The 15,826-nt window shown below is 41.0% G+C and overlaps 2 protein-coding genes across 2 annotated transcripts; both read left to right on the forward strand.

Annotated features, from left to right (window-relative positions):
* Positions 1 to 6,531: 6,531 nt before the first annotated feature.
* On the forward strand, positions 6,532 to 12,504 carry slc25a43 (solute carrier family 25 member 43). The gene is made up of 5 exons (XM_084549689.1): positions 6,532 to 7,338; positions 9,267 to 9,508; positions 9,713 to 9,885; positions 11,283 to 11,417; positions 11,874 to 12,504. Exons 1-5 carry the CDS (start codon positions 7,067 to 7,069, stop codon positions 12,084 to 12,086), a joined length of 1,035 nt encoding a protein of 344 aa, XP_084405815.1. The 5' UTR covers positions 6,532 to 7,066; the 3' UTR covers positions 12,087 to 12,504.
* A 1,099-nt stretch (positions 12,505 to 13,603) lies between these two features.
* On the forward strand, positions 13,604 to 15,646 carry slc25a5 (solute carrier family 25 member 5). Its single transcript, XM_084549435.1, has 4 exons — positions 13,604 to 13,746; positions 14,470 to 14,956; positions 15,049 to 15,189; positions 15,271 to 15,646. The coding sequence occupies exons 1-4, from the start codon at positions 13,636 to 13,638 to the stop codon at positions 15,426 to 15,428; spliced, it is 897 nt and encodes a 298-aa protein (XP_084405561.1). The 5' UTR covers positions 13,604 to 13,635; the 3' UTR covers positions 15,429 to 15,646.
* Positions 15,647 to 15,826: the final 180 nt, after the last annotated feature.

The raw sequence follows: 15,826 nt of genomic DNA on the forward strand, positions 1-15,826 counted from the left end.
GGGGTTAAGTGGGAAGTGTCATAATGTCCATGAAAAAGATTAACACGCATTCTTGCTTTGTTCACTGTGAAAATTAAAAGGTAGCGGACATTCATAAGCAAGTCTTTTTTATGTACATACTGTAGCACACAGTTTTCAATAGCAAATATGCAGCTGCAATGCTCATTTGGAAATCTTTTAGCATAACGCTTGCACCATTGTGATATTTCAGATCTAACCATTCTAAACTCAATAATGCAACTATAGAGCCAAAAAGAGGCAGCATTGTAATGTTTAAGTGCAACAAAGAAATCATATGTAACTTTTAAATTTCACATTGACACTTCTGGCTGTCAGAGTTAGACATATTGTGCCAGAAATAGGCTGACAGCATGATGGTTTGAGTAAATGTGGACTAGGTAACACGCAGTCTGAGGGCTTTCTCCAGCGGCTGATGATTTAGATGAGAAAGAGTGACACCATGTGTTGAGCTGAGGTATCACAGCTTTACTTAGGAGATTACAACTAATTTAATGGTGGTTTTGTTTGTTGATGGTTGACATGTAACTATACTATTTTACTATAATTAGAGATGTTAATAGCAATATGTAGATTTTAGTTAGTTTATTGCATTTTGTACAAATCCAGTGTGTGTAACTTACAAAACACATGTCCGTCTTCTTCACAGCATTGAATTTGGTGACGGGAAACCTGCAGTGCGTTGAAAAGACAGGGACAAGATAAACAATGGCCCAACAACACAATATATCCTGAAGCTCTGTTTCGCTCTCTCTCTCTTGCACACACATACACAGAGTGTAAGTCTGTGTTTGAGCTACGGTACCTACAAAAGAAACAGGCTGTTTGTCTTTCCTGGGATCAGTAAACATCCTCAACACAAACAAGTTCCTCAGGAGTGAGAGAGGAGAAACTCACACCGTCAGGGCAGCTGCACTCTCACTCCGCCGCAGCCTTTGATGTCCTTCAGAGAGAGCTGATAATGAAGGCTCCTTACATCTTAATTCTTTTAATTGGAGCGTGGATGTAACAGGTTGCTGACACCTTGCTGTCATTGTCTTGTGGACTAAGGACAATTTTAAGGAAATCATAATCTGTATTTTTCAAGCTAGGAGGAGGATTTAACTGCAGTTTGTCTAAATAAAGAATAATTCCGAACCAGATTGCTGACAATAAGAGAAAATAATGATAGCGATATATTACCTTATTAAAGGATAAGGCTGGAAATATTCTATACCTTTGTTAGTGTGACTCATTGTTTCTGTGGTACTGAAGCACCTTGGTATTATTTATACAATATATGTCTTAAAAATGTCATAAAGTTTCACCTTTTCATTTTTAAACACAGCATTAACACGTCCCTAAACCTGCTAGGCATTAATCCAGTGTGGCATGCGGCTCATTTATGAGTCTGTAATGTTTTTCAGTCATCAGTTTATATCTCAGAGGAATACGCCATATCAGACACTAGCTACACATTAATTCTTCTTAGATTTTAACTTGAAAATGAAAAAGTAAAAGTGTATTATCATCAAACTGTTTCCTTTAACTTTTTACTACACCTCACCAGGCCTTGTGTTGCAAAAGAGAGGGAGGCTTTTATATGTGGATCTGCTCTTTTGTTTTTAACTGTTGCTAAGGGGAAACCAAGGACACTTTAACACTGCAGCAGCTTGCTAACCCCCCATCTGGACACTTCAGGAAAAAAAAAATCCCTCCTCCATTTTGCCCTGGGCCGAGACAGTGAGGCATTTGGTTCAGGCTGTAGCTTGCACTGCTGCCTCGGGTCCTGTCTGGCCTCCACATGACAGCTTTTAATCGGTGACTTATGAGACAAAAGCCACCAGACTACACTGCTACGTTCAAGCTCCTCTTCAGTGGTTCTGCGTCATTTGTGGATTTTAAAATATTGCCTGATTATGGCTTGAATTGGTTAAGATTTGCTGCATATTAAAACAAATAACATTATTAGCTAAATGTGTCAGAAAAATGCCCATTATTTGTGCCTAAAAAAAATCATAAAATCAAAGACGATAACAATTCTACTATGGTGTGAAAGCATTAACAAGTTTGTATGTTAGTGTGTGTGAGTCCGACGTCTTCCTGTGTAAATATGCTTTAGCCACAGATGATCTTCAAGGGCTTGCTTGTTTGTACCTGCTGTGTCATTCTGCTCGTCCACTCAGCATGACACCCTGTAGCTCAGAATCAGCCCTTCTGAGATCAAAAGACTTCTGTGATTCTTATCAGATAATATTCTTGTCCGCCATCCCTCCCTTTTGAGTCCAGTCTCCTTACACTGTTGACCTGGATCATGCACACTGTTTGTTACGGCCCCTTGTCCTTTCCTCTTCTTATCACCGTGATGGCCAGGCCATGATAAGGCAGGTCCAGCCTCAGGACAGAGGGAGGGAGCTGTCCACCACTCATTTAAACAGTTGCATAACTCAAAGGCAGTAAAGAGGTTATCTCAGCTCTGTATATAGTGGTTTGTTTTGCACACTCGCAAAAGGCAAAAGTGACATATTTCTCACCATGCAAATTATATTGATCATAAATGTATTCTGGCTTGCACAGAACAGACTGGAGTGTCAACGCATAAGTAACAATCACATCAGTCTCATTTATTGTTACTGTTGTAGATAGGATTTTAGGGTTACACCTGTATTCATCTTGTTAGTTCAAAGAACCAGCAACGTTTTAATATTGACATGTGACGACTCCACATCTGTCTGAGTGCTACATGCATTTATGAGTATGCTGGCTGGGCAGACAGACAGGGAAGACTGGTGTCCAAAGTCACGACCCTGCCCTGACCTGAGTGAAGGAAATGGTCACGTTGCTCGAGACAAAGCAGGGCAAAGGAGAGTCTGAGGGGCTGGCTGGTCAGCCTCTAACAATGGGTCCGTGCTCTAAGACTGTGGGCCACACAAAGGCCAGAGAAACCCCCTCCTTCCCGCTCCCACATTGGAATAGAGCCGGCATTTCACACTGGCCTGTGAACAGCCATTCAATCAAACTACTGTTTAACCTGACCCCTGGCCTACACAGAAATCAAGATGAGTCTGGATGTATGTAGGTAATCGACCTCACCGACCTTACTTCAACTAGCCAGCAGCTAGTCACCCCACCAACTTCACTATCTTCACTTAATATCATAATCATTTCAGTGTAAAGTGCAAGATGTGTCTTGTTTTTCAGCTGCTGCTGCAAATTCCTCTGAATATTCCTTAAAAGCACGTAATCAATAGGCCACCCAATAAATAATGTGTCTAGTGATGGCTGTAAGGAGCAATGGCTCCCTGGGGAACAAGAGACACCACCAGACCCCTCGTCTGGGTCAACTACCCTCGAGCCAGGGCTTAGAGGGGCAACCACATGACCCTCTCTCTGCTCAATGGGCTGCTCCTCCCTTCTACCTGTACATGGCTCGGAACAAGGTGTGGGGGCCGCATATCAAACAGACTGGGGCCTTTGATGTCAATGGAAACACAAACACTGATTTGAGCACAGTCGTAACAGCTTATTTGTTCCCTTTAGTCATTCATTGAGTCGCTTGTTGAATGTGTATGTCTTCAAAGGACTGCAGCATGCACCGGTGGTACAGTAGCTAAGGAGGCCTTGAGAGCGCCCTGGCCTGGAGAGGTTGCGGGAAGGCCATCTGGCTTCCTGTTCCTTAGATTTGATATTGATTTATTGACTGTACATGTGAAGATAAGGGGACAACAGCTGCCAGAAGTTGTCCTCTGCATCCTCACACACACAATGGGATTCCTGGTCGTTCGCATCCTGACCAAATGCATGATGCATTGTTTTTACAAGGAAACTGGAAAGTATTGGGTATTTTTTGCACAAATTTAAACTGTCTTAAAAAAATCCCACATCTTTTTTTTTTTTTTTTTTAAGTGACAACAAATTCAGAATCCTGTCATTATTTTTGTTTTATAAATATTCCATTAATTGCTGAATTAACATGTTATAGACTGTACTATTTGAGCACTTATACTGGTCTGCAGAGCTGACATAACAGCGCTTACAGTGTTTGTTGTAATAAAGACTGTTCCCAGTAATGAGGTGCAAAATTGCATTTACTATTCCTTACAAACACTGACAACCTTTCACAGTTTGCACCATCACAGAAACCATTAATTCAAAATTAGGCTCCTATGAATAACAAGTCTCCCATTCCTGTTAAGTGAGCCAGGAGCAGTTTGTCCTGAGCCTTGTCGGCAGAGGTGTGAACATGGTGCCACAGTGAATTGTACTTACGCCTGATTTTTCTCACCAGTGCACCCCCACCTAAGAGAAAAGACACACTCACATACATACAGACTCTAGTGTCAGCTACCCAAGCCTGTTCCTCTTACCCACCCCCAACCTTTCTTCCCTTTCCCCTCCCCTGCCAACACAAGCCTGTGATGTGACTGTCTGAGATAATGAGGTGAGAATTTTATTGCAGCAGTCTGTGAGCCTGGCACCAGTCTGCGAGGACAGTTACCGTGGCCTCTGAGCCAGGCTCTCTGGTAGTGGGCGCCCTCTGTTGACTGCTGTGAGCTCATACTGCATGCACACACTGCTCTGTGGGTCCTGCATCATCGCACTTCAAAGTGGGAGATCAAGGGCTGACTTGCGCATGACATCCAGAGAATGACAATGCCTCAGCCAGCCTACACCTACTGCAAGGTGCCAGTCCCAGAGACACAAAGGCATGCAGGCAGCTCCCGCACTACTTTTCTTAATGGAGGAAGTGCTCATTCAGGAGAGGGACATACATACAGGAAGAGGGCAGTGCTCTATCTGTATTCTATACAAACACTGGTGGGCAGAGGCAATTTGAGGGGCAGAGGAAGGAGACAGGCTGGCAGCAGATTCTTGGTGTTGTCCTGTATGATTACTGAAGCATTAATTGATAAGAGAAAGCCGGCATCACACCACTTATCTCTAAAGAAAGACACTCTATTATCTTGGGTACAACAAGACATATGACAGTGAGATCAAAGAATTTTGAAGCATTTACAAAAAGGGCTCTTTTGGCTACTTTGATGTTCTTCGGATGGTGTAGAGATATTAAGTAATGCTCCAATTACCAGCCTGTGATCCAGGCTCTAAAAATTATATTGATTAAAAACAGACTTTAAACAGTGGCCTAGCAGCTGAATGACTACATAATTTAACAATGTCAGTTAAGTTCTGCACAGAACCTTCATCCCAACTACATGAAAATTGGTGAGTTTGCAGCAGTGAAAACCACACACACACAGGGGACACACCCTTTTCCACCCCCAGTATGCAGCTAGAGGGGGAGTGAGGGGAACCTCTTGTGATCAGGCTGTCATTTCCTCTGCTCGGCTCTGTTATTCCAGAGAGCCTTTGTGAAGGAGCCAAGTGGCCCCGGCACAGACAGAAGGTGGGCTCCTCGCATGGATCTGAGGTTGTCAGCCCGGCAGGGGAGGGAGGCTCTCCTGGCAGGCTGAGACAAGGAGAAAACAAACATGGAGCTGGAACAAGACAGTGACATCGAATTCACCGCTGATGAATACACTTATACTGTGAATCAGAATTTATTTTTAAAGCTGCTGCTATAAAGTAAATATGATAGAGGATTAACCTGGTTTGTGCGGACTCATGTTGACGGCGTCACTGCAGATGTTGAGACAAAAAAAGGATTGAACCTAATCAGCGCTTTTCACATCCTCGTGTTGTCATTCCATTTTGACCAAGACATGTTTGAAAAAGTGTCTCTCAGAAGTCGAATTGAAAATTAAATAAATTAATAAAAGTGTTAAAGTGTAAATGATATTACAACTGTTCCAGTGGTTTCAAAAACATACTATTACTTAAGCTTTTTGAGATTCCGATCCTGGCTCTACATGAGTAGGATATTCAGACTTTTATTTCATGCTCAGTTGCCACAATAAAGACTAATCAAAGAGCTGGACTACTGCAGCACTTGCAGAGATAAAGTCACACCACTAATGCCAAAAATATGTGGTTCCAAAAACCCCTCATTATTTCACTTCTGCTTATTTACTGACAAAAGGTTAAAAATATGACTCAATATACCACACTTTTCACTTCCTCCACTGATAGATGTGCGTATTTAAATTTAACTGATGTTTTCAGTCAGTCAACTCCATGCATAAATAAGTCATCAGGTATCTGAGTGTATTCAAGGAAAACTTGCAATATTTCCTTGAAATTAAGTTTTTAAAAACAATGAATATTTTTACAAAATGGAAATACTCTGTATTTGGCATCGCCTCCTTTCAAACTGTAGCATGTGCATGAGGTCAAATTTGTTCAAACTTATACCAAACAAATATTCAGAAAAAAAATGTAATTATCAGTATAAAAAAATGCAAATTAATGCAAATTCATTCGAGCTCTATGCATGAAAACCGGATTGAACAAAAAGCTGTCACATATGTTTATACATTTTTTGTTTGCTTATTAATGATAACCTACATTTACCCAAGTAATACTATTTAAATATAGTTTGACATTATTATACTTTCATGTTTCCATTTTGTGCAACACCACACTTTCTCTGCACTTAAAGGTAAATGTTGAACTCTTGACAGCACTTTATTTAGTTAGCAGCTAGGTCCAATTTACTTTGCAGACAATAACAGAAGAAGCCGCCTATTTAATATTAGCTGCAGCTCATTGTAATGCTGCTCATACACTCATACACAATAATCTAGTAGTATAACAGGTTTTGTACATTCACTTTGGATGGGATGCTCCCACGTTTTAGCCTATTTATTTAGCCTATACACGGAATGCATGAATAGTGTGCTTATTTTGTAGCATTGCCACATGTACAGTTGAGTTGAATGGCTCTCGGTTTAAAAACAGGTCAAAGGACGCCCTCTAGTGTTTAGTCCTGACCTACATCTCTGCTCAAAGTGACGTGAGTTTGTCACATAACACCCCTGGTCAGGATACGGAGACCTCATAGCTGTTTATATTTAGATGTCTAACCTGTATAAACAAATCCTCGGTTTTGCCTGAGAGAGAAGTGAAATCACCGCAGAAGCCGGACAGTTCAGAGTAAGGCCAGTCGGTGATGGCCTCAGTTAAAAAGGACAACAGACTGACGAGGTCTCAAAGCTTTTTGTGCGTCGGTTTCTCCGGGGTTTTCAGCAAAACCGTCGCGTCACCTCTGGAGGTGGTGAAAATTAAAAGCCAGGTGGGCACTTTTCACTGCAAGCAGGGTTTCTGGCAAAGTTTCCTCGTCATCTATCAACATGAGGGACTTCGAGGATTTTGGAAAGGAAACCTCGCCTCTTGTCTCCGGTTGTTCCCTTACTCTGCAGTTCACCTCGCAACATACAAACAGTAAGCGAATCTTAATGTAATTGTACTCTTATTGCAGCACTGTCACAATATATTTTGTGTTTGTTTCCATTCTTTTAATTAGCTTGTTAGCCAACTTGGTCAGCTGACTTAGCAAGTTTGTGTGGCGAACAGTTGAAAATAGGCGACAACATATTAGCTTCATGCGAAGACAAAGCAGCATTCACGTTAACTGTGTATTGTCTGACAATGTTTATAAATAAATAACAAAACGGTTCGTTTAAATTCTTTATTTACATTCCTGTAGATAAAGATATACTTCCTGTTGTGCCTTATGAAGCGCACCTTCTATTTTCAGCCAATCAGGAGGCTGCATTTACTCAGTCGATTTTCAAAGTGGGAGGGGTAGATGGCCCGGAGTATTGCCTCACAGGTAGTGAATTTGAGCTACGGTGGCCCTGACGCACAAAACGCAAACCAATTTGGAAAACACATCTTAAATGTGAAACTGTGGGATACATTCCAATGGTACAATAACCCAAAGTGAAACTAAACAAACAAAATTTTAAATATATTCCCATTTTCATTCATAAAACAAAAAAAAGTCTAAATTTAGAAGCAGAAACTTGGGGTAATTTTGCTTGAAAAAAAATGTTATATCAAAACAAATCTGCAAAGATTGACTGACTAAACTATTAATTGATTTCCTTTTATAGATTATGGACTGTTATACAATGTATTGCATCCTACCACTGTTAATATTCTATCATTACCTTTGCAGTCTGTAACAATAAACTGAATACCTTTGGGATTTGGACTGTTGTGGTCTGAACATGACAACTTGTTTTCCTAGGGATTTTTTAGGACAAATGATCAAAATAATGCACCCCTGGTATATAGATAGTATATTATCATTACATTGATTATTTACTCTTGATCTCTGTTATGATGGTTTGTCACAGGAAGTACTGCCTGTGAGGCTGAATCCAGGGCGCAGGCCACAACTACATCTGTTGGGTTACTACAGGACAAAACATGCTGCAGCTTCGACAGCATGGCTGATAGGGCAAAATAAACATGCAGGACAGGGAGGATAACGGTAATCCTGCACAAAGTCATAAATCCAATATCTACTGTATGCACACCTCAGAAAAAGTAGGTTTCCTCTCACGTGTTTCTACGTAAACACCACTTCCCGATAAACCACCATCCTGTTCTGTACACCGTGTTCCAGGAAAAGAAAGCCCACTCCTCTCTGTCTCTGCCACTCACGTGATGCCAGTTATTCATGCAATCCACTGTAAGAAGCTTTCTATTAATTAAAAATTAAAAATAATATTAAAAATAATTACTTGAGTACTTACTGTAGTCTATGGGGAGATTCCTATTAGTCCCTTAATCATAGAAGTCTGTGCCCAAGTGTGCTTTATACAGTTAAAAAAAGAAAAGAAATTGAATACTCTGATAGGATGCACAAGATACACAAACAAAAAGTTTCTATACACATCAAACTTCAGCTGCAACTAACTTAGTCTGTAAAACTAAATTAATTAAAGTACAAATAACTATCATAATTGCAAAGAACCCAATACATTTTTCTTCCTGTTCAACTCTCCAAGACTTAAAAATATTTACTTTAGGGTAATAAAATAAATTGTATCCTTCATGTGATTCCACAGTGGGGAAATCTCTGCCATCCATTTATACACACAAAGAGGATTTGAACTGATAACCATGTGATCCCAAATCAGCTTTTCTAATTAGTAGTCCACAAGTTCCCTTAATATCAACCAGAAATCCTCAAATTTGAGAATCTTCAATCAGAAATTTTTATCTAGAGGTATATATGGGGGTTAATAAATGTAACATAGCTTAAATTTAATGTCTAGACTTTAAACTGTCTAATAAAACCATCAGACTGCCAACAATAATGCGTCATTAATCGCGTTATTTCCTCCCTGTGTGTGCAGGATAGTCCACCTCCACATGGATGAACTGGGCTTCATCTCTCAGTGGAGGGCCATATTTGCAGGTGGACTAGCAGGTGTTGCTGCTGCTCTGGCCACGTACCCTCTGGAGGTAGCAGAGACCAGACTAATCGTCCAGAACTGCAGACAGCCCACGTATATCGGTGTAGTTCACACTCTGTCAAAGATCTACAGGAATGAAGGCCTGCTTGCTCTTTACAGGGGATTTTCCCTTACTGTTTTGGGTGTGTATGAACATTCTTGCAAATTTATGAATTTCCCTTTGGTGGTGTTGAGATATGGGGCTACTTGTTACTTCCTTTGAGTAGCAGTCATCTGGTTTTGTAGTTTAGTTACCAAAATATTTAATATCAGCCCAATCTTTACTTCCTGGTGTAAGTGTTTCATGAACAATACTGTAGTTCATGGTACATTTTATTTGTCTACAGGTGCATTTCCCTTTTCTGTGGGGTGCTATGCAGTGTACATGAACTTGGACAAGCTCTGGCAGGAGCCTCCTTCTCGCTTCACTCCTCTGCAGAACTTCATTAATGGCTGTGTTGCAGCAGGAGTGGCACAGACACTCTCATACCCATTTGAAACTGTAAAACGGAAAATGCAAGTAAGTTACCAGAAAGCTTTTACTAAATGTCAGCTGTGGTTTCTAGGAAAACTGAAACACGCCTATTAAAATAGCCATGCCTGCTATTAGTCAACAACATAATTGTTCTAAAAGCTAAAAGCATCTAACTGCAGGGCAATGGAGGCCGTAATGTGGTACACATTTTAAGAAAACCCCCTGTTAACTACTGACTGAATAATTGCGCAAATTTACAATGAGGAAGGTTTTGTGTAGTGACCACAGTACCACCTTAAATCCACAAGAGGGCAGATGTGGTGTACCTAAATTCAGACTTAGCTTGCTTTGCCACTTGTGTTTGAGTGTAGAAAGTAAAAGTGGAGCATCAGAATAACATATGCAACAAGGTTTTTCAGAGTATAATTACAAATTAGTCAGTTTGCATCAATTTTATGTGAGGATTATCTTTAAAAAACATGTTAGTGTTCACTCAGCTGCTTTTAAATAAAGTTTGACATGTCTTTAGCATGTTTGTGGGAGCACAGGAGGAACAATGGCGCTGCAAAGGACAGAATGCTACATCCGGTTCTATCGGCCTATTATTAGATGCCACAAGATTCAACAGCAGCTGGGAATGTGAAAGTGCCCCAGGTCTGCAGAAGCTATAGATAAGTCCTCCAAAGATAGTCAGCAACTATCAGACAGACAGCAGGCACACTGAGAACTACATTGCCTTACAGTGAAGAATAATGTTTTATTTCATGTAGCATTCAGTCTCGGTCATAAAGAGTTAAACATTAATTGCAAGTCAGAGAATAGATGACAAGGAAACAGCTGAGGGTGTTTGCAGAAGCCTAGGGTAATGATTTAAGCTAAGTATAGTTTAAACTTTCTGTGTTTTCTCTACAAATGAATCTGTTTGAATAGTCTTAATACTCTTAAGTTGGCGTGCTTTCTTTGAGGGCCTTGAAGGGACTGCAGATACATTTCCTCTGTCATATGACAGTCAGTCTTCAGACTTGTGGTTAACAGGAGCACAGGACACAGCGTGTGACATTGTGTGTGTCTGTGTGTTAGAAATCTTTATTATAATTTTATCAAGATTTACTACCACATTTCCATCGCTTCTGTCAATAATGCCCTCAAACCTGAATAGTCATTGTCATATTGTATGAAAATATTTTATACTACTACAAACAAACACACAAAAAAAGGTATGCACAACACACAATGACAATAATCTTTGAGTTAATCAAGCACCCTCTGATTGCAGTAAATAGACAAGCAGGAGGGTCATTTATCATTTACCACCTCTGCTGATAAATAATAACTGAATTACATGCAGCAGGAAATTCCTGTAATGCTTCACTCTTCCTTCCTAGTTATTACTTTACTGGATCATTGTATCACTTTGCTAATTCACTGTCATTCTTTCTCAGGCGCAGAGTGCCCGTCTTCCTCATCTTGGTGGAGTTGACGTCCATTTTACTGGAATGATTGACTGCTTCATACAGGTTGTTAGAAACAAGGGCGTCCTCTCACTGTGGAACGGCCTCACAGCCAGCACAATAAAGGTACAGTCGGCTTTTATATCGGTAAGCGTTGCTATGGTCAGAGCAGTGGTCTGCTTGATCTTGTGTTACAGGCAAGTAGGGACTGAAATAACTGCACGTGATTTGGAACATGAGTGGCAGGGAAAGAATTGTAACCCATGGCCTACGTAGAAGGGGAGGAGGGGTAAGGTGGCATTGCATGGAAAGTCATGTTCAGTGTTTAATACGTAGCAGGAATATCATGAGCAGAGTGGAACATCTTGCTCCACTCTCCTATTTCAGCTGCAAATATCATCAGAGCTGTACATTGTTTTACATATTTGAATAAAATCCTAAGCTGTTTTGAGCACATACACTTTATCAGTGTCCAAATCTGTGTGGGGATAAGGTAAACACATCATAGAGATCATTTATCTAAAAGCATTATATTGAAATACACTCATCTCTAACTCCCATCCTGTTGCCATTCCTTCACAGATCGTTCCCTACTTTGGCCTCCTTTTCACCTGCTTTGAGATGTGTAAGCAGGTGTGCCTTTACCGCAACGGGTACATCGTCTCACCTCTGAGCTACAAGCTCACACCAGGGGTCGACCAGAGCCTTGGGCCATACGAGCTGCAGGAGGTGAAGCGCTACTTGAAAAACAGGAACTTTGGGTCAGGGGAGTCATCTTTGGGAAATCGTTGGTGAAGATGTCTGGACCACACTTCCAGCAAAAACAATTAAAAGCAAATGATTTTCTGTCATCCATGGTCTACCTCTTTCAGAAGTTCATCCCACAGTATTCTGTGTTTTTGAATTATTGTGCCTTTATGACTGTGGAGAGTTTAATATTTATTTTGGGGCTTATTGCAGTTATCACTGCATTAACGTTAAATAGCGCTACCATAGTTTGTTCACATGAAGCAGCAAATGCTCTTAAATTAAATTTGGCCATTATGACTGCATGCCATTGTCGTATGACAGGCAACCTGTTTGATTATATTTTTAATGGATAATGATAATGAAAGTGTTTATGCTTCGTAAGCAGGTTATGGATAATTATGTACAATGTTAACATGGAAGAAATGTGTCTTTAACATTAAAATGTGTCTTTTTACTTACAATATTCATTTGTGTCCATTTTGATTATTTAGTTTAATCTCAACAGTGTAAGTTCAAGTCTTTTAACCTTCACGCAGTTTGCTTGTATACATTTTCCTTATTCAGTGAGTGCCCTGCAGTAAAACCGGTTATAGTTGTTTCTAGTGATGGAAAGTAACTAAGTACATTTACAAAAGTATACTCAATTATGAGGTACTTCTGCTTTATATGACTTCAGCTATTTCATATATGTGCTACATTTCACGGCCAAATAATGTACCCTTTACTTGCAAATTAATGATTTTATTCACAAAAAAAAAAGATTAACTAATAACCTTAATGTAGTAGTACATGGAGTTTATTGATCCCTGTGGGGAAATTGACTAGCTACTCAGAAGAACGATATTAAGTAAGTATATACTGAGGCTTGTACTTATTTTTGTAGTTTCACTCATACTTTTGTACTTGCACTTTTGTACTCTGTACTTTTACTTGCAGAAAGTGTATTTTTATGAGTGTATTTCTGCTTAATGATCTGAGTAATTTTCTTGCCACTTCAGGTCAAATATTCCTGTTTAGTGTTAATCTGTTATAAAAGTCAACGTCCGGTGTTATTTAGTTTGTAAGACTGAATCAGAGTGCTGATACAGGCTTTGCGTGGAATCAGTCAGCTGATTGAATCATGTCCTTCCCACTGTGGGAATCTGAGTGACAGCGCAAGGACACGGACAGATGGGATGACCTTTATCCACCATAGCCTTCAGGCTTCAGCTGCTTCAGACTGACATCTGACACGACCTTGAGCGTAATTTAAAAAATAAAATAAAAAAAATAATTAATTTAACGACTTAAAGGTGAGCTTTGCTTAGACATGATTCAATCAAACTATTTTCAACTTTTTAAGTAATAGATAAACTTTCGATCTCGTGTTTCTATGTACCTGAATGACAGGGCATAATATCAAATCTGAATCAAAGGGCATCTCTTGGCCCCGCCCACTATTCCCCACAGACGACCAATGAAAAGCGGGAGTCGAAGTTCACGTATTTTCTCGCGTTCAGTCTCCTTAAATCCCCTCACTTCCAGATTGAGTTCGGCCATTTCAGCTCCACAGGCAAACCCCACCGAGCAAGTAGGCGCTTGATAACACCTGAAGATGAGTGAACAAGCTATTTCCTTCGCCAAGGACTTCTTGGCTGGTGGTATTGCCGCTGCCATCTCCAAAACAGCTGTAGCCCCCATCGAGAGAGTCAAGCTTCTCCTCCAGGTGAGTCTTAGTTTTTTAATGCACCTGACTTTCTCATGGCACTTTAGTTACAGCTCCCATTTACATGCTACATGCACAAAAGTGGCACCTGCAACATCTTTTGTCCTGCTTTTCTAATTTCAAAGAGATGGTGTGCCCTTCTAACTAAATGCAACAACATAATACGATAAGATGCTGAATTATCAGGAGTAGAAACTGGACTAAATATAGTAAATCGCTTTGTCAGAGATTGCTGTATCACAGATGAGGAATGAGCATAATCGAGGCGTATCAGACCTGTTATGTAATACACTGGCCAGAAAGCTGCAGTCTCTCCAAGCTCAAATACAGTGTCTTGTAAAAGGCATACACGACCATATACTGCGCCTATGGTGTTCAGAAGCACTCCTCTTCCATGACAGGTCATAAGTTTGGCTTGACACCAAACAGACAAGGTCAGAGCAAGTGTTGCGCCATTTCTTTCCACTGCTGCATTTGGGCCTGTGCTCAGTAGCACAAGCAGCAGCAGCAGCAGGAGGAGCAGGAGGAGCAGGAGGAGGAGGGGTTTTGAATTGTTTAATGGAAGCAAAAGAGTTGTTTACTGGCACATGGCTACAAATGTCCTTCTAAGGAAGATAAGTTAAAATAGCTTCAGATTTTAGTTAACAGTTAAAAGCAAAATGCAGATCTGCTTCTTTGTGTTAATGTTTCTAATGTATTGCAGTATCTCTGCTTTAATTACAGGTACAACATGCCAGCAAACAGATTGCAGTTGACAAGCAGTACAAGGGCATCGTGGACTGTGTCGTCCGTATCCCTAAAGAGCAGGGCTTCCTCTCTTTTTGGAGAGGGAATCTGGCCAACGTCATCAGATACTTCCCCACCCAGGCCCTCAACTTTGCTTTCAAGGACAAGTACAAGAAGGTTTTCCTCGACGGCGTGGACAAGCACAAACAGTTCTGGAGATACTTTGCAGGTAACCTGGCATCCGGCGGTGCTGCCGGAGCCACGTCGCTCTGTTTCGTCTACCCCCTCGACTTCGCCAGAACACGTCTCGCTGCTGATGTTGGCAAAGCAGGAGCAGGGCGTGAGTTCAAAGGCCTGGGAGACTGTTTGGTGAAGATCAGCAAGTCTGATGGCATCAAGGGTCTGTACCAGGGCTTCAGCGTTTCAGTGCAGGGCATCATCATTTACAGAGCTGCCTACTTTGGTGTCTATGACACAGCAAAGGGTGAGTTTTCATTATCAGACATTACAAAGGTTGAGTTCTCAGTGGACTCATTTGACACTTGTTAACCTTCTTGATTGATGTTTCTCTCACAGGCATGCTTCCAGACCCCAAGAACACACACATTGTTGTGAGCTGGATGATCGCTCAGTCTGTGACGGCCGTCGCCGGTCTCGTGTCCTACCCCTTCGACACCGTCCGTCGTCGTATGATGATGCAGTCTGGACGCAAAGGAGGTAATGAACACAACACATCAACTGTTTTCCTTATTGTTACTTGAAAAAATGTGTGACGTCTTTGTATTTCTGTTTCTTTAGCCGACATCATGTACACCGGCACTATTGACTGCTGGAGGAAGATTGCGCGTGATGAGGGCAGCAAGGCCTTCTTCAAGGGAGCCTGGTCTAATGTGCTCAGAGGCATGGGTGGCGCCTTTGTGCTTGTCTTGTACGACGAGCTTAAGAAAGTCATCTAAGCTGTTTTTGTATGCCCACTGTCCATGTTGTGAAGTTTAACTGTAACATATCTTGTACATTTGGAAGGACTTAAATGCAGAGCTATATTTATAGGGACCAACTAGTATTTTCTACTAGTTGTACCGGAGGAGTTTTTTTTGTTTTGCCCCTCACCAGAATGTCATTCCCTGAACACAGGAATTTTGCCAGAAAAAGAGAAATAAAGGCAACCTACTGAGTGAATTTCCTGCCTGGTTTTGAAATGTAATGCCATGCATGAAGGGTACCATTACAAACAGACTCTGACTTACTGTAAGTGTCCTGGTGGCGTGTGTCCTCAGCCGTGTTGCTTCAGGAAGCCGCTTGGCAGCCTCCTGTGTGAAATGTAAGCTTAGAACTGCAGGTTGTAGTTGGGAGT

The sequence above is a fragment of the Chelon labrosus genome (genome assembly GCF_963514085.1).
Source record: "Chelon labrosus genome assembly, chromosome: 8".
NCBI classification, from domain to species: Eukaryota; Metazoa; Chordata; class Actinopteri; order Mugiliformes; family Mugilidae; genus Chelon; species Chelon labrosus.